Source organism: Bemisia tabaci, chromosome 10, assembly GCF_918797505.1.
Source record: "Bemisia tabaci chromosome 10, PGI_BMITA_v3".
Taxonomy (NCBI): domain Eukaryota; kingdom Metazoa; phylum Arthropoda; class Insecta; order Hemiptera; family Aleyrodidae; genus Bemisia; species Bemisia tabaci.
Window position 1 is genome coordinate 40,581,222 of NC_092802.1, and position 24,871 is coordinate 40,606,092.

General features: G+C 38.9%; 1 protein-coding gene across 1 annotated transcript; it reads left to right on the forward strand.

Annotated features, from left to right (window-relative positions):
* Positions 1 to 3,551: 3,551 nt before the first annotated feature.
* Positions 3,552 to 24,871, forward strand: LOC109031892 (esterase FE4). The gene is made up of 10 exons (XM_072305103.1): positions 3,552 to 4,096; positions 5,146 to 5,304; positions 6,216 to 6,354; positions 11,152 to 11,337; positions 13,334 to 13,530; positions 16,362 to 16,515; positions 18,440 to 18,630; positions 19,353 to 19,494; positions 22,637 to 22,775; positions 24,521 to 24,871. Exons 1-10 carry the CDS (start codon positions 3,905 to 3,907, stop codon positions 24,672 to 24,674), a joined length of 1,653 nt encoding a protein of 550 aa, XP_072161204.1. The 5' UTR covers positions 3,552 to 3,904; the 3' UTR covers positions 24,675 to 24,871.

A 24,871-nucleotide genomic window follows, 5' to 3' on the forward strand; every position in this document is an offset into this window, starting at 1 on the left:
GACGTTGTACATAAAATTACCAATCAAATTGTGTGAGAAAATTGAAGAAAAATATGAATGATTTCCTGGTTAATTCAGTTTTTATTGGAGGAAATATTGCAGCGTCTGAAGGCTCATACGGCGTTCTTCCTTATTACGGCGGCATAGTTTTTTAGTGTCTCCGTTTGATGCATGATGTAAGGATCTCGACTTGTAAGTTAGTGACGTACAGCGACGAAATTTGAAAGCAAGTGGCTGCACGGGTAAATAATTTGTACCAAAAAAAATTTAAGATTTTGTTTAAGGTCTCATTCCCATGACATCACCGGTATGGAAGGTTTTTTGATGAATCTCTTAATAACTTCTACAATTTGTTAGCTATCGACAATAAGCGACAAACGCTTCAGGAAAGTGGCTGTAAGGGTAAATAATTTGTACAGGAATGGTTCGATATGAAAGAAATCATTAACGTGCAAGTCGTTTTTTTACTATACCCCAAGTGCCACCTTCGAGTTTCATTTTTTGGGACAGTTTTTTGATTTGTCGATTTTTGAATTCAATCACGGCAGGCGTAACGAGGTAACTCTTGGACTTATTTTATGCTAAAAAGAACTATGTGCAAAGGATATGCGTGCAACATAGTTCCTTTTACCGTAATACGTCCTGTTCTAGCTTCTCTAAAAAAATATTTTATCAGGAGAAACGAGGCAACGCTTTAATGCTCATACGGCGTCTAAACACAACTTGGGCCTTTTAAGCCCCATTGTTTGATGCCGTGAATACCTTAGCGAGAGTTAAAATAATCGCCCTAATACGGTGCAGTTGGCATCAATCTCTGATGAGCTCCTGCAAGCCTGCATGAATACTTCTCGCATTGCACCTAACGATATTCAAAAGTTATTTGAGATAACTATTCGACCACCGGTGTGGGCATATTGCCACTAGCCGGATTGAAGGCGCGTCACACTGCGGAGATGACTTGACCGTTAACGTTGCCTCCGCGACGCTAAACACACCGGCAAACTTGGACTACGCGTCATTATACTTGACTTTCTGCCCGGTTTTTACCATAGTTAAAGGATGAATAATATCTTAATTGCGGTGATTCAGAAATCCGGACGATTTTCTTGATGAAAATAATAAAACAAATAGAATGAATGAGAATATCGCGTGGAAATTGTCTTTGATTTTACTTGAATTCAATTAGGCGCTTTTGACTCGCAGCTTGGTTTTTTACGATGAAAATTGGAGGGGAGAATGTGCATCTTAATAGCAAGAATTAAGAAACTGCCGCTAGCCGAATTCGCAGGTGCGTCACACTGAGAAGATGCGACTCCACCGCATTCCCTTCTCTGGCTCGCGCGACGTTGAATTCGGCGTGAAACTGGAAGCACGCATCAGAAGTCTTCACTGTTTCCCCAGTTTTATCGATTATTAAAAGGGAAATATTACAAAAATTCAGAAACTCGGATTATGTTACATTTTTTTCCTGGAATAAAAAAATAGATTAGAACGAACGAAAACATTGCGTCGAAATTATCTTGATTTATTTGAAATCATACGGGAAAATTCGTGGAGACTCTCCAGGAAAACTATAGCGTAAAAGTCACACATCTGGTTATTAAAAATAAAACATGAAAAGTGGTGCATAATGTTGCAATCGGAGATAAAGGAGCTCAGTCATCTCCGCAGTGTGACGCGCCTTCAATCTGGCCAGCGGAAATATGCCTACACCGGTGGTCGAATAGTTATCTCAAATAACGTTTGCATTGCGATTGGTGCAATGCGAGAAGTATTCATGCAGGCTTGTAGGCGCTGATATGCGTTTGACGCCGACCGCACTGTTTGGCGCAATGCGTGAGGTATTCCTTTCTTCCGAGAGCACCCGTCGGCATTTGAATTCATTTTTCTCCTAAATAGCATGGACATAGATTTGTTTTATGATTTTATACGCGTAGTTTTCATTCAGAGGTTGGCGGCCGTGTAGCGACCTCAGGCACTATTTCATTTCCAGTGTATTTTGAGCCGCTGAGTCCAAATATTGCCTTTATTTTCCCTTATCACCTCTCAGTTTTCTGGAGAGGCGGCTTTTTTCCCAGGAAAATGAGCAAATTTGACGTATATTTGTCATGCATGCAATTTATTTTTATGAATTTTCTTTGACCCTTCGTAGAGTGATTTCTTTGTATTTTGAGCTGCTAAATTAGAATTCGAATTTAATTTAAAGTTTTCCTAGCACCCATCATTTTCTCGAAAAAGTCAATTTTTCTCAGAAAACGAGCTGTTCTAGTATTTTTGCGACGATTTTCTTGTTCTAAGGAGTTTTTAGGAGTATTTTAAAAATGTACTCGATGTACGATACATTGATCCCTGTGTATTTTGAACTGATGAATTCGAATTTGATGTAATTTTTTCCTAGCACCCATCATTTTCTCGAAAAAGTCAATTTTTCTCGGAAAACGAGCTGCTCTAGTATTTTTGCGACGATTTTCTTTTTATAGGGAGTTTTAAAAATTGTCTTAGCTCCTCTTAAGGTCTCCGCTGAAATACTAAGAGCCACTGGGCCCAAATTTGGACCTTCATTTATCTCTGGCAACCCGCATTTTTCTAGAGGGTTCAATTTATTGGACTGTTCTTACTTCCAGGGTCTGAAAATTTTACGGAGTGTGATACATCAATTCTCATGTAATTCCAGCCGGAACCCTCGAATATTTTCTCAGAAATTTGAAATCACCCACCATATTCCAATGAAATTGGAAATTTGCCATTGCCAATTCCATATGAAAATTGTCTCGAAAATAAAAAAAAAAAAAAAAAAAAATCGTTCTCCGAGAGAAAGCAACTATTCCGGCAGAATGGATTGTGATAAAAAAAATCGGAGTTCATATCCAGATTCAGCATAACAAAATACATAAAAATATTTTTGCCACGAATTCAGGAAAATTAATTAAATAGAAATTGCATGCACGACCAAAATAAGTCAATTTCGCATATATGCCAAGGAAAAAGTGTATCTTTTTGAAAACTGGGGGATTATAGAATAGAATGGAGGTATTTTACGGAATCAGAAACTTATTACACATATGAGTAAAGATCTGATATGTACCTGAGAAAAATTGTTCCTTTATTATGTAAGGGGTAACAGTAGCAATAACACCGAACATGGTGCACGATTTTATTAAATGGACGTATTTATGCTAAAAGGAACTAGGTTCCTCGCAAGCTCTATGCACATAGTTCCTTTTAGCATTGATACGTTCAAATAATGTGAAAGGCATGGCAGTTATCATACGAGTTCGACTGGGATAAGAGGAAATTGTTGGTCTGCATTAGGCGCATTTTTTCCGCTTATGATAAAAAAAAATCTCATTATCCTAATTGAGCAAAATACAGAAATGTAGCAAAGGCGGCTATTCATGCGAGGACTGAGAATCTTTCCTCATTCGAATTTTAAGAGACCAATTACTCTTAATTGGATTTGAAACTTATTTTAAATTCTCGGATGCTATGATGAAAACAACATGGATTTATTACGCAATGGTATTTTAGTTTTATGTGTAAAATATTGAAGCTTGCGTTAGATAATTGAAGTGAAAGATTATGAAGTATACAATATTAGAGAGCTAGACACTTAAAAAAAAAACGTATTCGAAGACGGTCTTGATAAATTGGGCTCTTTAATTAATCGCTGGTTATCAAAGCCGTCTGCGAGTCGAAACAAATCTTTCGATATTTTTTCGACTTGCTCAATGAGATTCAGGCAATACAAATCTTGATATTATGGGTTGCTGTTTCAATTCTAGCTGCTCTGTTTCGTTTCTGGTTCAGGTTTTGCGAATGACAGCGTATTTCGCAGTGTGACATTAAATCCGCGAATTTGGTTTTCATTAATCCGTTTTAATTTTGTTTTCCTTCGAATGAAAATATGGAATTTCCAGTGAAAATATTTTTGGTTTTATGTTTTGTAAGCTTACACTCACATGCCATCGAAGTATCTACTCGAAATGGGGTGATTATTGGGTCCGATCGACTTCGAACTCGGAGTGGAAATAAAGTGATCTACAGTTTCACAGGTATTCCCTACGCGCAGCCACCTGTTGGAGCTCTTAGATTTAAGGTGAGTTGTCAGGAATCGATTAAGGTGATTCGATGGACGCCATAATTTGTGTCAGAACCGCATGCGATGTATCGCATCAATTGGTTCGATTTTTTCAGCTACTCGTCAGTTTTCTCAAATTTTGAGATCGCAATTCTGTTGTCAGGAGACTAAAGCACTCACTTACCAATTTTAACAAAGAAATTCAAAGAAATAAAGGCGTGGTTTTTTTAGAGAGAAAATATCGCATTCGAGTGCAGTTTCGATATCAGTATCGAATGAGATGTTTTCTCTCTGAAAAAAACACGCCTTTATTACGTTGAATTTCTTTGTTAAAATTGGCAAGTGAGTGCTTTAGTCTCCTGACAACAGAATTGCGATCTCAAAATTGGAGAAAACTGACGAGTAGCTGAAAAAATCGAACCAATTGATGGGATATATCGCATGCCGTTCTGACACAAAATATGGCGTCCATCGAATCACCTTAAGGTGTCGGAAATTCACCGATCTAAGCAATTTATAGCTTCCTTTTTGGTGCTGAGGTAAATCGTACAGGAGAATACGAAACATGTTTAGTTGGATAGCAAGGTAGTTTCGAGATGAGCGGAGGGGCGTAAGTTTCATTGCTGTTAGTGATTTGGAATGTTGAAAGTATTATTTTTTCTCAAAAATAGATCTCAGTTGGATCGTTATATTCGTTATCTACTTATACATTGAATATCAACCGAGATATCGTCCTTTGAAAAGTCGGGTTTTTGACGTCATCCACCGAGGTAGTGCATAAAATGGTATGCGCTACCGCGGTGAATGACGTCATAAATCGAGTTTTTCAAGGCGCGATATCTCGGTTAATAGTCAACGTAGAAAGTTGCTGTTTGCATAGATCTTATTATTTTTAGTTGATCCGCAGGAATAAAGCATCAAAACACGATTCTAGGAACAGCACAACTGACTCGTTCTATCGGAAAAAATGAAAGGTCCACAATCCTATCAATATTGGAATGCTCGTGGCTCCTGCTTGTAAAATTCACATTATGTGCATAAACTTTCATCAAGGGTGGTTTTTTCAGGAGCCTCAACCTTTGAGGCCATGGAGGACGCCAATAAACGCCACAGAAAAATGTCCCGACTGTCTCCAGCGTAGATTGTTCCCCCTTCCAAGCGAGAAAGCAGCGAACCCTAACAAGGGGCAGGAGGACTGTCTTCGAATTAATGTATTCACGCCGTCAGTAAGTAGTTGCAAATATTCGGGAAAATAAATGCATGGAATGGGTCTTCTGTACACATTTTCCAGCTAATGAAAAAGAGTTATTAACTTAAGCCCGTTTGATTTGTTGCAGATCAGCAAAACAACACAGGAAATGGGTGTCATTCAATAATTTTGCTAGTTTCACTAAGCTTTTCCAAATTTTTCTTGTGTAGTTTGTTATTAGGCAAAATTTTTGTACGGATCTTAATGTTTCCTCGGAAACTTTAAAACTACCTAGTGCGACACAAAAAAAATAAAAAAAAATAAAAACTTGGGGGAAAATGACTGAATCAATCGCGACGAGCGCATCATAAAAGTTTGAAATTCACTCGTAACTTCGAAACCTGCTTATTAAATTATGCACATTTTGATGAACGAGTTTGATTACAATTAGCAGAAAGGAACTACTATTTCGACATTACATTAAAGCCCCTAGCTGCGTGAAAATATTAATGTTGCTTCTAAAATAAACCAGGAATAATTCGTGGAAAAAATTGTTGTGCCTAATTCCTACAAAAAATTAAGAATTAGTTTAGGTGGGTTTGATCAAAGGCGATTTAATTATCAATTCGATGGCTTAAACAATCAAAATAGCCGATCGGTTATCAATATTGATGATGATGGTATACCAAATCTTACAGATTGATTTGCTGGGTGATATCCAAGAGAGCTGGTATCTGGAATTTTTTCAAAGAATTTTGCCATCATTACACTTTATGCATGCTGAAAAATTAAAAATATTCCGATTCAAATACGGCCCATCAGCTTTTCTCCTTTAGTTAAGTAGTAGACTAAAATATGTATTTTTTTTTTTTTTTTTTTTTTTTTTTTTTTTTTTTTTTTTTTTTTTTTTTTTTTTTTTTTTTTTTTTTTTAATTTTCACATTTTTAGCTAGATATCAAAGCAAAACTTCCTGTGATGCTACACATTCACGGCGGTGCCTACAAATTAGGAAGTGCTAATCTAGAACCGCAATTTCTTCTTCCTCATGTTGTATTCGCCAGTATCACCTATAGGTTGAATGTATTGGGTATGTTTTAGAGCAAAATAAATAGTAATTATACCAGGAAACACGTTGCACTGATCTATAGATCCAAAAAATCGCGTCGAATACGACGCGACGACCAAAATGAAACTTGGAAATTTATTTCGGACTTTTTCAACGATCTTAGGGGTTATAAAATATCTTGTAACGTGAATTGAATGTGGCAGATTATTTTTTTTCCATCTAATTGTTTAACATCTAAAGTTGCTACTTATTTCTTATGGAAGGATAATTCATGAACCAGAAAATCTAAACCTCAATTTTTTAAAAGAAAAATGCAAAATATTCCATTAGGGGTTACACACCGGTTCCTACGTATTTTTACACGCAAAATCGAGTTTTGATGTTGACGAGTCGATATATCGATCGGTTATATCGATTTTTTAAGATTCTTCACGGAAAATCGACGATTTTTTGAGATTGAAATTGTTTATTATTGATTCATGGATGACTAAATGGACCGCGTTTAACAGAAAGGAACCAAGCCACATCAGCTATTGCCAAATTTTACTGGGCAATTTAATTTTTTACGAGAGAACGTTTCTATGGATTCCTTTGAAAATTTTAAGGAATTTGCTTCGTACTGTGGAGAAAATTCGCTGAAATTTGCACGAAAATCCGCACAACCGTTTCCATGTAAGAAATTGAATTTCCAAATTAAATTTGGCAATAGCTGATGTGGCTTGGTTCCTTTCTGTTTAACGCGGTCCAAATGCACCTAATATGACTTTAGTACACCGACAACTACGTATTTTTTCTTGCAGAATCGATTTCAACGTTAACGAGTCGATATATGAATCGCTTAGGTCGAATTTTTGCGGTTTTTTAGGAAATTCAATGATATATTGGTATTGAAATTGGTTATTCTCCATCCGAGAACAACCAAGTTTTGGGTTGGAACACAATTCCGGTCGGGTCGATTTTCAGTTGAGTCAAGTTTTCGATTGGGGCACATTTCCGGTTGAGTAGAAATGAAGATTTTCGATTTCCGGTGAAGTGAAATTTCGGGTGCATAACGAATCCCGTTGATTGTGGTTTCCGGTCGGTCAGATTTCCGATCGAATCAATTTTTCAGTCGAGTCAAATTTTCGACAGGGACACGTTACTGGTTGGAAACAGTTTCCAGTTGTTTTAATTTCCGGTCACGTCATATACGGATGGATTACGGTTCCAGTGAATTGGAATTTTGGGATGGGTCCGACTTCAGGTTGGATGGAATTTCCAGTTGGGTCAAGTTTTCGATTGGAGCACGTTTCCGGTCGAACAGAGTTTACGGTTGTCGATTTCCGGTTAAGTAAAATTCGGCCGGACGATTGGTCGATTGATTTGAGTTTCCGGTGGGTAAGATCACCAGTTAGTTGAGTAAATTTTTGGTTAGCAGGGTTAGATCAGGTACTCCGTTGAGTAGGATTTGTGGTAAATTTGAGTTTCCAGTTAATTTACAGATTCAGTCAAGTGAATCAAGTGTCCCGTTTAATTGAACGATCCCAATTTTTTAATTGACGATTTGCGTTGTCCAGGAAGATCATCGATTTTTGAATCCAAGAATTCCAAGGTATGCACAAAAGAACAGAAAACAAAAAAGAAACACACATGCTGATTAGAAGAGAGAAAAGTACATGACGTAAACTTAAGGATGTAAATAAATATCTCTGAAATCTTTATCAGTGTATAAGTCGCAGGGAGCAGTAATCGCCGGCAATTTGCAAGCTCCGTACTTGTCAATTCGTCAAATTGTAATTACGATAACATCGATGTAGGAAAGATTTCTTTACGCCTTCACATCCAGCGATACTCTCCGCTTTGCCAAGGAGTTAGTTTAGTTGCTTAACCAAACCTAACACAGATTATTGATGACATTTCACGAACTCGCGAGTGTGCTAGCTGGCACCATGTATCCAAGAAGAAGGGGCTAACGTATGTTTGAATTCAAAGCATAATAATACTTATTTCCAATCTCGTTTTTTCACTTTAAAACGATTTAAGTTGTTGATTAAACACGAATAGATTGCAATTTACCTGTGATTCCTAATTGCCTGCAACATATGCACCTGAGAATGTTTGTGAAGAAATTAATGAGAAAAAAAATTACTGGCTGAACAATCACAATCACTGCCTGTGCAAATGTTAATTTAACAATACTAAAGCATTTTATCGATGGTGAAAGTGCAGAAGAGCGAATCTCGGAAAACACGATTTTCCAGGAGAGTAAAAAAACTGTCTGCATTCCTCTTTATTGTCGGTAGATGATTCTTGAGGATAGCAAGAATAAGATGTTTTTTTCAAACTCCATCAGCAGTTTCAATAATTTCTCGAACTGTTAGAAAATACGGCAGAAATGCCGAGATTCGCGTTTTTAGCACACGGAAAAAACGAGCTTAGGGTTGGGACCTACATGTTAGTGCTGGGCACTAACGAGGGTTAGGTCAAATGGAGCCAGCAAGTCAGAGGAGTGCTGGGCACTAAACAGCTCGAGGCTGGATCACTAAGGAAGAAGTAGTGTCAAGCCCTAAAGTGACTTTGGAGCGAGCGTAAAATATGAAACGTCTCCGCCGGGGATCGAGCTCGGGTTGCGCCGGTGGAAGACCAGCGCGTTACCACCAAGCTATCGTGACTCCGACGTCTCATGTGTGAATTTACACCTGTTAAGCGCAACTACGCCTCGCGGCATCTGATTAGCACTACTCATGTTCAGTGCTCACCTGTACTGCCTTCCGGTGTTGAGCTGTACAGCGCTTAGACGCCAGCCCTCAACTACTCCCCACTAAACGGCCAGTAGTGCTCAACACTAGTCTTGTTTTTTCCGTGCACTAAGAATCGACACTTCATGAGAAGATTCGCATTTTTGCACTTAGTGTTTTAAACTTGTTGGTGGATTTGGATCATTTAAGACTGAAAAAGGGTTTCACACTTAAAATTCCTTATCAGATAAGATTTAGTTGGTCATCGATGCTCCATCCATTCATGCTTTAGGCTTTCCTAATGGACCGGTGGACAAAGTACCTTTTCTTCAATTTTGATTATTCACAGTTAATCAAAGAAAGCTAATTTTATCCGTGCGAAACTTTGTAAATTCACAACCGCTTTTGAGTAAGTTGCGATCTAGTAAACAGCGACTCTTTCAGTATCGCTTCAGAATACGATGACCGAACCAAGGGACTTAAAATACACAATCTGATCCAGCCACCTGCGCTCTCTTCTTTGAGATAAGACGTAGCGACCAAAAACAATCTTTATTATTTTTTCAAAACAATATTCCTCGGCATTTTCCGAATATGCGGCCCGAATCGAAACAGAAAATTAGGTTCTTTTTGGTCAACATCATTGCACAAGTCCACTCACAATGGATACAGAAGAGCGCCTTCAAATCAATCCGTAAACTTAATGCAAAATTCTGATACCACTATTCGTGCGTCACGGCAGTCATTTTGCATACCCGACCATTTGAAGGCGTTTCATTGACTTCAGGCAACGGGGTACAAATTACAGCAGTCATTCGATATTCTTATGGAGGAAAAACTCCGGAGGTGACCCACCTGACATCCAAAAGGCCTAACCCCCCCGAAACCAAAGCCGGGGAGCGCCCACCTGGCCCCTAAGGAACCAAAGCCGGGGGCCCTCCACCTGGCCCCTATGGAGCCAAAGCCGGGGGCCGCCCACCTGGCCCCTAAGGAGCCAAAGCCGGAGGCCGCCCCCTGGCACCTTCGGAGCGAAGCCGGGGGCTGCGCACCTGGCACCTGGAAATCTGATCGACCGGAAACCAGAATCAAAATTATTAGGCTCCAACTGCTCTTGATCATTAAGATGAAAAATAGAGTTCATCCAGATTTAATACTTTTTTACAACCTTTAGTTGATCCAATACGATGGTACGATCCACCAATGAGAGAATCAGAGAATTGGCTTCCTTGAGTAACTTTTACACCATAGGTAAGACAGTGCGTAGTCTCTAGAAAATATCGTCTTTGCGTGAACACCCTCAAAAAATTATACAGGTAAATTTTTTTTTTATTTCCCTCCGACACTTTGGCATATACCGTTAGAAACCTACAGCCGTCTAGTGCCCGTAGAAACACGGAAGATATCCTTGCTTAATGCATCAGTGCTCTGCTCTACGCCTTTCAAATGGACAAGTGGACTAAGTACCTTTTCTTCAATTTTGAATAATCACAGTTCATTGTCGAAAACTCATTTTATCCGTGTGAAACTTATTTAATTCACAACCACTTTTGAGTAAGTTGCGATCTTGTGAACGGCTTCTCTCAGTGTTGCGCGAGAGTACGATGATCAAACCAAGAAGAAATAAAAACCACAATCTGAACCGAGCGTTTGGACTCTCTTTTTTTAAATAAGACTTACAGAAAAAAAAAACATCTTGGAACGTAAAATAATGTTCTTCGGGCATTTTTCAAAATTAGGGCTCGATTGAAGACCCCAAAAGTCTGAACAGTTCTGGTCAACATCGTTGTATGTACAGGGCCACTCACTTACGATAAAGAAGAGCGCCTTCAACCCACTGCGTAATCTCAATGCAAAATTCTGATACCACTATTCGTGCGTCACGACAGTCATTTTGCATAACCGGTCGATTGAAGGAAAATCATTGACCCAGGCAACAGAGTACGAATTTCAGAGATTTGATACGTGATTTATTGCGAACAAAACATCCGGGGCGTCCCACCTGGCATCCAATAAGCTCTGCCTCCGGGGTGCTTCACCCCCAAGCTTCCAAGCCCAAATTTGAATGCATTGACTCTTTGTATAAAATATTAAAATCCTACAGGATTTGCAACAACCGGTGATGGAGTCATTCCTGCTAATTTGGGAATAAAGGACCAAGTAATGGCATTAAAGTGGATTCAAGAGAACATCGAGACTTTTGGAGGAGATCCAAACCGCGTCACTGTTTTTGGAGACAGTGCAGGAGGGTCCAGTGTCCATCTATTACTCCTCTCCCCGCTTACGAAAGGTGTGTAATGTGAAACTCCTTTTTATGATACAATGTTCAAGATCTCCTTAGCTCCCTTAATGGAACACTAAACAAGGTACGAATTAAAGCAATCTGATACATAATTCTTAATCAGAATTTCACGGAGAACACGGTTAGCGCAATGAATATTACTGGAACTAACTCCTAAACAAGATATCAACGTTTTTATTTCACATGGGTTACGAGGAATTTGAAATGCCCGCTCGCAAGAAACTCAAAGCTCTACGTAAGTCAAATCGCGCACTACAACGGTTTCAGCAAGCTTCTCAATCGAGCAATGTGCATTTCCCACCATGTGTTGTTCAAACTATAAGCAATTTGCTATAGCTGAGCCAAAGCGTCAAAATTGAGGCTGCCAGATTTTTAAATCGCAGATACTGTCATGATAACGTTTAGCGCGCGATGCGTAAATCACGTAGAGCATTGAGTTTTCATGAGCGGGTGGTTTGAATTTACGCATCAAGAATCATTGAATATCTTAGTAAAGAGTTAATTTCGGTAATTTTCGTTGTGCGCATCGTGTTCTACGTGAAATTTTAGTTGAGTAACATGAATCAGAATGCTGACATTCGTACCTTGTCTAGTGGTCCATTATGATAAGATGCATGAGGGAAGCAGCTAATTAAGAAGCAACTCTGAATACGGCTCTTAGAATGATGCGATCTGATGAGGCGTTCGATTAATGATTCTGCTTATTCCATTGGTAGTTCTGGGCAACAAATTATTATGGTTAATATACTTAAATAATGATCAACTTATCAATTACAGAAAAGTTGGTTCCAGTAATTCTGATTTTAATTCTCATAACTGTAGTTGAAACTAATGGCAGATTTAAAACAAATCGATGGCGATTTTTTTGAATGAGTCAATTTCGGGAAATCGATTGGATTTTCCGTAAAAATTGATTCGATTTTAAAAGTAGATGAAAGAAATCGGTTTCAGAAAAAATCGAATTTTTCAAAATAGAATCCTGTTCAGAGACGAACGTTTCTTCTCCAGAAACGAAAGTTTCTGGTCCGAAGATAAACGTTCTCCTCTTCTAAGCATCAACTTTTTGTTCTGGAGACAAAACATCTCTTCCATTAGCAACTACTCAATGTTTAGGTGAGGGAATATTCCTCCACCCACCTGTGACTGGTCGTTTAGGTGAGAAACTTTTGCTATATATAATCGTATTAAGGAACAACACTCCACTCAGGGGAAGAAATATTCGTCTCCTGAATCGAAACTACCCACTGACATGGTACTCCTTAAGCACTAACTAGTTGCTCTAGAGAGACAACATTTCTCTCGAAAACAACAACTCAATGCAGTAGAAGAGAAATGTTTTCTCTCCCGAGCAACTAGTTGGTGCTTTGAAGAGGAATGAAAAAATCGATTTTTTCGAAAGCGATTTCAGAAAACACTTAGTTGTCCAAGTTCGACGCCAAAAACATAATTACTACTTAAACTGATCTTGAAATGAAACTCGGGTTACACAGAACCTGGGCCTTATGTGACACATCAATGTCGGAAATTTCAATTTTTTTTTCAATAATTCGATTTCGGATCGAAAAACCAGTTCCAATTTTCAATCGACCTCAAAAAAAATCGATGCAATTTAATCGATTTTTCAAAATATCGATTAAAAATTGTCATTCCTAGAGCCACTATCACCCAAGTGATACCTGAACGACGCGCGACGCACCGAGTTTGAAAGCTACAACGCCTACTGGCGCTGGGAGACTTACCTACCGCACTTTTCCAACCAGCAATCAGGAATTTCACCAGACCGATTTTTTTCCGTTTCATACGCCGTGTTTTTCGATGATCGATGTTTCCGTCAAAATTGGACTTAGGAGTGGGATGTTGGGAAGATCTTGTTAATGTTTGATAATCTTAAAGCTGAAACCATTAAAACCTGATTTGAGTCTAGCGTGACTGGCCCATTTCTATTATTCTTGTTTTATTCCTTTCTTCTGCAACGCATGATAAGGTTTAATCCACGGGGGAATATCTTCAAGCGGCACCGCAGCATGCCCTTGGGCTATGATTGATCGGGAGCTGGCGATAACGAGGACAAAAAAAGTCGCAACTTTGTGCGGGTGCCCCTCCCAACCGTCAGAAGCATTGCTTGAATGTCTCCAGAAGACTCCTGTCGACAATTTAGTCGAAAGCTTTCAGAATTTTCGGGTGAGTACCTGCGCATTTTTGCATTTTTATACAAATTGTTGAGCCCTTCAATAAACCACTAGATAAGGTACGAATTTCAGCATTCTGATACATGTCTCTTTGCCAAAATTTTACGTAAAACACGATGCGCACAACGAAAATTACCGAAATTAACTCCTTCCGAAGATATTTAATGATTCTTGATGCGTGAATTGAAACCACCCGCTCATGAAAACTCAATGCTCTGAGTGATTCACATCGCGCGCTAAACGTTATCATCATCGTCTCTGCGATATAAAAATCTGGCAACCTCAATCTTGACGCTTCGGCTCAGCTATAGCAAATTACTTAAAGTTTGAAAAACACATGGTGGAAAATGAACATCACTCGATTGAGAAGCTTGCTGAAACCGTTGTAGTGCGCGATTTGACTCACGTAAAGCTTTGAGTTTCTTATGAGCGGGCAGTTCAAATTCCTCGTAACCAATATAAAATAAAAATTTTAATATCTCCGTTAGGAGTTGGTTTCAGTAATTTTCGTTGCGCGAATCGTGTTCTACGTGAAATCCTGGTTAAGAAGCATGTATCAGAATGCATAAATTCGCACCTTGTCTAGTGGTCCATTCTCAGCATCTTCTTCTATCAATGTCTTGCGTTGCACGAAGAGGTCGTTCACAGGGTGGGTTGAAGGGAAAGAAAGATTGGAAAGATATGAAATTTCAGTGGAACATTTCATGAAATTTCACGCGCCTGTGCAATATTTCATATTTTTCAGGGGCTACAGTATGCAACCCGCACTCAAACACACACAAATAGAGGAAAGTCATATTTTTTACATTTAGCGAAATTTGAAAAGGAACCTATATTTTTCAATATCTTTCATGAAATCCTGAACTTTCATAAAATATTTCACGTGAAATTTTAAGATTTTATTTCTCATGAAAAACACCCACCCTGGTATTTATTTTACAAATTTACGTATTTCTCCTAAAAGGAACTAAGCGGCACAGGAGGAAGTAGAATGCCCGGGTTGGATTGGCGTGTGGAGCTCAGCGACGAGCTCATTCCGTCCTATGATCACAATGCTTTTCCGTGGCGCGGCGCGGCGCTTAGTTCCGTTCGGCAGATAACACACAATCCGGGATTCTGTAATCCTCAAAAGGAACTTCTATTGGCGCTTAGTTCCGTTGAGCAGAAATACGTCCTAGTGACCATTTGCACTTGAGCAATATTAACTTAAATTTTATGAGTTGATTTTATAATCGAGGTCTAGAATAAATGGATTCCATATTGCAAAAAGGAACCAGGAGCATTCCAATGTCGCTAAGATTGTTCAACTTTTTTTGCCCTGCAAATATAAACTGGACGTAATTCTGTCGAACGGAACTATGTGCATTATGACGTGAGCCCTGTTATGCATATATTCTTATGGGTTCCAAGACTCATGTCTTAATGCACATAGTTCCGTTGAGCAGAAATACGTCCTAGTGACCATTTGCACTTGAGCAATAAAAACTTAAATTTTATGAGTTGATTTTATAATCGAGGTCTAGAATAAATGGATTCCATATTGCAAAAAGGAACCAGGAGCTATCCAATGTCGCTAAGATTGTTCAACTTTTTTTGCCCTGCAAATATAAACTGGACGTAATTCTGTCGAACGGAACTATGTGCATTATGACGTGAGCCCTGTTATGCATATATTCTTATGGGTCTCAGGGCTCATGTCTTAATGCACTTAGTTCCGTTGAGCAGAAATACGTCCTAGTGACCATTTGCACTTGAGCAATAAAAACTTAAATTTAATGAGTTGATTTTATAATCGAGGTCTAGAATAAATGGATTCCATATTGCAAAAAGGAACCAGGAGCATTCCAATGTCGCTAAGATTGTTCAACTTTTTTTGCCCTGCAAATATAAACTGGACGTAATTCTGTCGAACGGAACTATGTGCATTATGACGTGAGCCCTGTTATGCATATATTCTTATGGGTTCCAAGACTCATGTCTTAATGCACATAGTTCCGTTGAGCAGAAATACGTCCTAGTGACCATTTGCACTTGAGCAATAAAAACTTAAATTTAATGAGTTGATTTTATAATCGAGGTCTAGAATAAATGGATTCCATATTGCAAAAAGGAACCAGGAGCATTCCAATGTCGCTAAGATTGTGCAACTTTTTTTGCCCTGCAAATATAAACTGGACGTAATTCTGTCGAACGGAACTATGTGCATTATGACGTGAGCCCTGTTATGCATATATTCTTATGGGTCTCAGGGCTCATGTCTTAATGCACTTAGTTCCGTTGAGCAGAAATACGTCCAACTGATCATCAATACAAGTTCTATCTTTACTCTCAATAAACTATGAATTCAAGACGAAAATTACCTTTGTATCTGATTGTTTTCATTATTTCAGTAGTTTTATTGCGAAGAATGTATGCTGTACAATCCTAGCAACTTTGGATGCTCTGGTTCCTTTTTGCAAAATGCAATCCAAATGTGGGCCGCAACGGAACAATTGATTGAATCTATTTAAAAACTCATGAGCCCTGTTTTTCGTTGATCACGAAGGACGCTAGGGCTCATGAGTTTTTGGACTTCAGCCCGTCCAACAGAAATCGATTCAATTTTGAAACCTTTTTCCATAGGATGATTAAAGGTTCACCGTCGACGGAACTCGCAACGGAAATTGAGAAATCCGTGCTCTTTCATTAGGTATATTACACCTACTATTGCACTCTAACAATAAAATTATCAATATGAAATTAGCTGATTTTATAGGCAGGGTTTCAAATCAGATGGGGCAATGAGCCGCAATTTAAAAATCATGTTTTAAAACTTTTTTGCAGGATGATTTCAGGCTGCCTTTGACAGAGTTTGCTCCCGTAATTGAGGAATCAACTGCTAAGAACGCTGTATTAACTACTGATCCCCGCATGATTAAATCGGAGCTACCTTGGATCACAGGCCTAAATACAGCTGAGCATATGAATTATTCCGGGAGTATGAAAAGCTACTAATATTACTCATGATTATGAATTAATCAGGGATTCAATAACGACATATGTGGACCTTTGAGTTGTATGAAAACGGACCCTTATACGTTAAGTAGTAACTAGTGCTTGTGAGATGACATTTTATCTCCACCAAAAGACACATCGACGGTGAAACTACCAGACCACGTACCCCGCTTTGCGACGCTGTAGACTTCCTGTCATATTTTATTTTTTAAATGAAGAACTTCTTAATGCCAGTTCTTAAAAACCTCCATGTTTTTTCCTCTCTGTGCGAAGAAAACTCTGAGAAAAGTTCAAACAATGATATAGATTTGTTCTCCATCGAAAATTAAAATAGGAGCGGAGAATTTTGAACACCGCAAACGAGATACGTGGTCTGGTAGTTTCACCGTCGATATGTTCTGGGGTCACTGATACAATTAATTTTACATAAAGTTTGAATTTTCGAAAAATATTCAGCGCTTAGTTGTTTTGTAATTTTCAGACCATCAGCCTGATGTTTGAGATTTCATGTTTGTCGACTAGGCAAGACAAGACAAAGATTCAGGTGGAATGGAGTTATATGATTGGCAGATTTCATCAGTCATCCTCTTTGTCAGGCCTATATTGTGTGAATTTTACGAAAGCTAAGTCAGTATAGTGACTTTAGCTTCTCGTCGATTCCGCGCGACGTAAGCCTGAAATAGAGGATGACTGACGAGGCCGACCAATCACATAACTCCATTTCACCTTAATATAGTCTTGTCTCGTCCAGTCGACGAACACTAAATTTCAACAATCAGACTGCGCGCTACCAAAACCGGCTCAAAATATAGCCTAGAAACATGGAAGTTAGCCAAATCCAAATCAGTCGACAGCTTGCAAACATTTTAGAGGAGCCTTCTTGGTATTGTAATAAGGATGTTGAAATTAAAAAATTAAACAAATCGAGAATTACTCGTCCAGACATGCAAGACTTTTTGAATTTGTAAAATTCGGTCAACTGCATCGGCTATTCATAAAATCATGAATTTAACTCTTGGCCCTCACCGTATCGACGGTGAAAGTACCAGACCACGTATCTCGGTTTGCGACGCTGCAGACTTCCTGTCATACTTTATTTTTTAACCGGAAAACTACGGAAAGTTAATTCTTGAAAACTTTCCTGTTTTCTCTTTTCTGAGCGAAGAAAACTCTGTGAAAATTCCAATAAATTATATTGATCTGTTCTCCTCCAAAAAAATAAAATAGGAGCGGAGATTTTTAAACACCGCAAACGAGATGCGTGGTCTGGTGCTTTAACCTTCGATATGCATTGCATTGCACATGCATATGATTGCATTGCGCTGCTGTTTAAGGCAGAAATGCTGTGACTCCATTCAAAAGGTTTCCTTTCTTCCGTACATAATGCACCATAAAAAACACTAAATTCCGCACTATTACCAAAATAAAACCTAATCATGCCTCGGTTTTCGTGTCAAATTCTCAGTAATAAGTCAGAATCATCTAAAAAAATCGAATCATGAAGACTATTTGGTTCTCGTGGTTTGGGAGGTATTATTCTGTAGAAGACAATCGGAAAAATATAGGATAGGTATACAGCGTTTTCTTTTAGGCGGCTTTGCATGTGATAAAACTTAACAGAAGTAAGATATTAATCACTCATGTTACTCTCCTTGCTTTCATCTGAAGTAACTATAGTTCGCTCGAGCTCAATGATTGTAGATTTAATTACAGAAAATTAAAGAGTTCTGTGAATCATCCAGTCGACATGAATGCAGCCTAACATCTTCCTAGAGCGCGGTCACAATTTAATTTAAATGATTTTTAAATAATGGTTTAACTTTAAAACTCCTAAAACTTTGTTCCCTAAGGTGTTAAGAGAGTGTCTTAGTTAAGAGACAATTTTTAAAATCAATGTATTTTCCCAGGGTTCTTGCAAAATGTTGAAAATAAGAATTTGAACCTCACAGAACAATTCGATGTATTTTTGAACAAATGGCTGTCTTATGGATTTAACATTACTGAAGAAGAAATTCCGGCGGTGGCAAAGAAAATTAAAGAATTCTACTTCGGAGCAGGGAACTCAATAAATAAGAAAAATATCAAACATTTGGATCTGGTACGTTAACAAAACCTTTTAAAAGTGTTGAATAACTAATTGTATCAGTTTTCAGGCCTGACTCACATAATGACATAATTGATACGGTCTAGTATATAAACTTAGCCTGCTTACATTAACGTTACCTACTTACATACAGTCCCCCACAATTTTACTATCTCTATCAGTTCCTCTCTGATCGATAAAAATCCATTTTCTCCCGGCAAAGAATTTTATGCCGTCGAAATTAAAATTGTAGCCACATTCCTGCTAATGTTATACGCACACAGAGAAAAAAACTAAGTGCATGAGACCCGAAGTTGAGGTCATATGGATCTCTGAAGTTTTCGGATCACGTCTCTAAAAAGTTGAGGTCCAGATGCCGAATTTCGGGTCAGAGATCTGCAGTACTTCGATATATACCGAAGGGTTCGGGTCACACATCTGAAGTACTCCGGTACATACCGAAGTACTTAGATATCTGACCTGAACTTCGGCAGCTGGACCTCAAGTTTTCGGATGCGTGATACGAAAACTTCAGAGATCCATATGACCTCAACTTCGGATCCCACGCACGAAGTTTTTTTCTCCGTGCACGAGAGTGATTTCCTTTTTAACATCTGTACACTTGCTTACGTAATGTTTGCTTCAACTGACCGACGTACACTGCGGCGATCATTGCAGGAAATGTGGTCTACGGCCTTTTTTCAACTTCTCAGTTACTTTACCTTTTATTTTTCTAGGTAATTGCCGACGGCTGGTTTTTAAAAGGTATCTCAGATGCAGTTCCGTTTCACGCAGGACCGACGTATGTCTACTATTATGATTACGAACAATCTGACAAGACTACTTTCAAGTCAATGATAGGCTACGGCGTTGGTGATGGTTAGTTCTTTTCTTTGACCTTTGACTTTTGACTTTTAGCATCGTGACCCCCCCTTTACCCCCCAAGGGGGGGGGGTTTCGGGACCACGAAATTCTGATTTCTTGGGGTCAATTCCCTATTCAATCCCGCGGTCTCCGACTTCGTACGACCTAAACCAACCGAGAAAAAGGCCTGGTACGGGTGGTCTGAAACACCCTGTACAAGAGGTAGTGCACCCCAATCGTCTCACTGAGGAATTGGGCATTCTTCCATTACAGGGGCTGAAAATTCCAACATAACGGGGTAAATGCTCATCGAACATCAGCAGTAGTCTTCCAAGTGATATTCAGAATTGAAGAAGTTAAAGACATTGCGTCCAAGAAAAGGAATGCATCTAATTATCTGATATTTCCAATAATCAGGCTAAGCATTTGTCATTATTCAAGGTATTAAGTTGTGCATATTAAATGAAATTCAAGCACGCGGTGTGAACACCAATAGGCAACGAGGATATCAATCGTTCGACGTCGAGATCGAGGAATCGAAATCCTAACCCTAACCCTAGATTAACTCCTAACCATGGTAATAACTTTTTTTTTTTTTATGAATGAACTCAACCTTTCCGCTCATAGAAGAAAGGATAATTTACTTGGGTTAAATTGCACGCCTCACGTCACTATGGCGGTCTCAATAATATGAAAATATGGCAACCTCAATCTTGACGCACCGCTTAAGCTGTCCACACTTGGGACAACACAGTGGAAAAGGAAGGATGCTCGATTGAGTAGTCTGCTAAAGCCGCTCTGGTGCGCAATTTGACTCGCGTCGGGTTTTGTTTTTCTCGTGACCGGGCAATTCAAAGTTTCCGTAAACGATGGACGATGAAAACGTCAATATCTTAGCTAGAAGTTGATTTCAGTAGTTCTCGTTGCGCGAATCGAGTTTTAAGTGAAATTGTAGTGAAGAATCACGTGTCAGAATGCTTGTTTTCGCACCGCGCTTAATGGCCCATTCGATCTAAAAAAGCGAACATAGAGAATTTTCCTAGCTTTTCGCAGAAAAAATATTTTATCGGGAGAAACAAGGCAACGATGCAATGCTCATACGGCGCGCGTCGAAACACAAAATGAGCATTTTAAGCCCCATTGTTCGATGCCGCGAATATCTCAGCCAAACACGGTGCGGTCGGCATCAATCTCATATCAGCGCCTGCAAGACTGCATGAATACTTCTCGCATTGCACCAAACGCAATGCAAGAGTTATTTGCGATAACTATTCGACCACGGGTGTAGGCACATGGCCGCTAGCGGGATGGAAGGCGCATCACACTGTGAAGATGACTCGACACTCGATCGCGCTCGATTTCCTGGCGCTGTTTAAACGCTGCAGCGATTCTGGAACTTCATTCGCATAAAATTCATGTTGGTTTAATAAAAAGAAAACAGAACGAACGATAGTATCGCGTCGAATTTTTTTGTGATTTTATTTTAAATCCATCTGAAAATTTCTCGGAAATTTCTAAAAAAAAACTGTGTGTAGCTTTTTTTAAAGAAAAACATTAAATAAAACACAATTAGAGATGTGCAACGTCACAATCGCGGATAAGAAAAATTTTTCAGCATGCAGGCGTCGATATACAATTTCATTCACGACAGGCGTAACGAGATAACGACAGGCGGCTATTCGACCATATGGGTGTAGGCATATTGCTAGTCGGATGAAAGGCGCGTCACGCTGCAAAGATGACTCCACGGCGTTTCTCTCCCTGTCTCGCGCGACACAATGGCTACCCACGGAAAAAAACAAGACTAGTGTTGAGCACTACTGGCCGTTTAGTGGGGACTAGTGGGGAGTAGTTGAGGGCTGGCGTCTAAGCGCTGTACAGACAACACCGGAAGGCAGTGCAGGTGGGCACTGAACATGAGTAGTGCTAATCAGATGCCGCGAGACGTAGTTGCGCTTAACAGGTGAAATTCACCCACGAGACGTCGGAGTTACGATAGCCTGGTGGTAACGCGCTGGTCTTCCACCGCGCAACTCGAGTTCGATCCCAGGCGGAGACATTTCATATTTTACGCTCGCTCCAAAGTCACTTTAGGCTTGACACTACTTCTTCCTTAGTGACCCAGCCTCGAGCTGTTTAGTGCCCAGCACTCCTCTGACTTGCTGGCTCCATTTGACCTAACCCTCGTTAGTGCCCAGCACTAACATGTAGGTCCCAACCCTAAACTCGTTTTTTCCGTGCCGTTAAACTAGGATTATCTGTCAATATTCTTGACTTTCTGATCCGGTTTTTACCATAATCAAAGAGAAAATATGTATCCTCATCCTCATTGTAACGATTCAGAAACTCGAATGATTTTTAATTTTATTTAGTCACATAAAAAGGAAGTAGAACGAACGGAAATATCGCGTCGACATTTTCGACGCTTATATTTGAGATAATTTAGAAAACTGCAAGGGAAACTCTTCAGAAAAACTGTGTGTAGCTCTTTAAAAATTGTGTTCAATAATAAAACATTAAACGTGGCGCATATCGTTGCAATCAGAGATAAATACGCTTTCCTTCGCAAACGCCTGTTGGCTTTTCCACTCATCTCTTGAATAACTTGAGCCTGGCTATTCTACGCATTTTTGGATGTAGTTTTTTCGTGGTTGGCGGCCGCAGCGGCCACAGGACTCTAGTCCTGAATCACGGACAGTAGGTCTACGAAAAAAAGGTCTACTCAAAAAATGTAGACATTTTTTGGTCTACAGTCAAAATGTCTACAATTAAGAAGTATACTTTTAGAATGCCCAAGAAAGTAAAAGTCTACATATACCGTGTCTATTATAGGAAAATGAATACACGATGGTTCTTCTCCATAGATACAACTAAAGAAGTAACTGATGCGAGATCACTCTACCTATTCCATTCAGAAGTGAGCTTTCTGAGTATGGACTTTTTTTTAGAAGACAATATTATTTGTAGACATTTTCCAAATGTAGACCAAAAAATTTAGACTTTCTGCTAGTGGACATTTTTGCTGTAGACTTTCTGTCTGCATACCCTAGTCCTATTATAATCATCAACAGAGGAATGTATTTCTGGAGTCTTTCCCCGCGTTGAAGGTCCTTTATGGGCCAAGCATTTATTTATACATTTGCTAATTTTTTTGCAGGGAAAGGTGCAGGTCACATGGATAATATACTCAATCTATTTCCAAGCGCTAAGAGATTTCCCAGAAGACAGCTATCTCCACTGGATATGGAAACTTCCAAAAACATGGTTAGCCTATGGACAAGATTTGCAAAATACGGGTGAGTATTGACCCTCTATTGAATGCTGCTACTCATTCGTGACAACGCATGTTTTAGTTTTCTTAAAATTGAACTTTTTCTCTGCGGGATGATGTTGCAAATTTTTATCGATGCAATGTTTTATTTTTTGAAAATATGATTACCAAAATTTTGAAATTTTGGGGAACAAATTATGGACTCTAAGTTTTCACGAAATTTACAGCACACTCGTAGATTTGTGTCCTCCCAGGATCTGACATCCAAAATTGAATCATGGCATGGATGATTAATGCTACTCGTTGATATGGAGAAAATTCTATATGAATTAATATTCGCCCTGTTTTTGGAGGAAAAATACGGGATTTCGAGCCAGAATACCTACTATTAAAATTCTGCACTTGTCACACAGGTCATTGAAAAGTATGCGCCAGAAATTATTGCATCTGAGGATTTCAAACTCTTTCACGCCTATCTTCTGACAATCGTGCATGTCGAAGGTGAAACTCTCAGACCACGTAGCTCGGTTTGCGACGTCGCAGACTTCCTGCCATACTTTATTTTTTAAACGCAAAAATTACTCATCTTTAATTCTTGAAACTTCGTGATTTTTCTTCCCTGTCTGAAAAAAACTCTGCAAAAACTTCAAGGAATGGCATTAATTTATTCTCCTTTAAAAAAATAAAATGGAAGCGGAGATTTTTAAGCACCGCAAACGGGAACGGGATACGTGGTTTGGGACTTTCAACGTCGATTTTTGGAATGCATACAGAAACCATATTCTGATGGTTAGTCATGAAACCACTCATATGGTAGCATAAATCAATCAAATAGATACGAGGAAATCATAAAATATACGAGGAGTATGTACGAAGGCCGAGGGACACTCCTATACTGCCGTGCTAAGGAAGAACGCCGTATGAACATTCGAGAGTTGCCAAATTTCCCCGGATAAAACATGCATTTTTGACGAAATTAATGCATGTTTTTCCTTGAAATTTTCAGATATTTTAGATTAAATTGTGAACAAAATAGTCCGAAAATTTGGAAAAAAAATATTTACAATTTCCCGAAGAAATTCGTATTTTATCAGAGGAAATTTGGCAACGCCCGAAGGTTCATACGGCGTTCTTCCTTAGCACGGCAGTATATAGGGTATGCGCCCGCAGTGCGGTTACCACGCGAAACGATCCCTAAAAGATGCTTATCTGCTGCAAAATATCGCTTCCATACTTGAAATGTCAAAAAAAGCTGGTTCATCTACGATTTACCATCCACTGATAGGAGCAAAACCCTAAAATCTGCCTGGGGAAGTTTTTGAGCAAACTATGACGAGAAAATATAATGCTGGGAGTCAGTGGACTGACTAATTGGGCGTATTTTGTCGTTTTCCGCACGAAAGAACGTAACTACATTTCAATGTTGCCAAATTTCCTTTCGTAAATTGCATTTTAACCAGAAAAGTATTGGGCATTTCTAACTGAAAATTTCACTGATTTTTCTTCCGATTTCATGCAAAAATCTAACAAATTTGGATATAAATTGCACACTTACAATTTTGTAAAATAAATTAATTGTTGGAGTCAATTTGGCAACCTTGGATTGGAGTTACGTTCCTTCGTGCGGGAGACGACGATTTATGCTAAAGCGAACTATGTTGCACGCAAATCCTACGCACATAGTTATTTTTAGCATAAATATGTCCGATTGTAATTTTGGAGCCAATTGAAGGGAGTAAAAATTGAATTATCTTTTGTCACTTTTTTCAGAAATTTCACATCAGATGAGTGGGAACCTTTGAACAAAAAGAGCAACAGCATCAAGAATTTACACATTTCAGCTGCAGGACTCGTTCAAGAGGAAGATCTTTTGAAGGAGAGGGCGAACTTCTGGAAATTTCTCAATAAGAATATCCTTGTATAATTTACTGATAGCCGATAGTGATTTTTATTAAGCCTAGCGGTAAACGAGGGTCGTCCAGAAAGTATAGGTTTACGTATTCAACATCTCCTGCATGAACTATGGTAGATAGAGAAAATATGTAAAAAGCACTGTAAAGCTACTGCTCTCAGCCTTTTAAGACGCTATAGATTTTTAAAATTGTTTAAAAAAATCTCTGT

Excerpts from the sequence above, each read along its gene's own strand:
- LOC109031892 (XM_072305103.1), top strand. The coding sequence starts at position 3,905 with ATGGAATTTCCAGTGAAAATATTTTTGGTTTTATGTTTTGTAAGCTTA. Across the intron at positions 11,338-13,333 it reads CCTCTCCCCGCTTACGAAAG|GTTTAATCCACGGGGGAATA; the intron begins GTGTGTAATGTG and ends ACGCATGATAAG. Across the intron at positions 18,631-19,352 it reads ATATCAAACATTTGGATCTG|GTAATTGCCGACGGCTGGTT; the intron begins GTACGTTAACAA and ends TTATTTTTCTAG.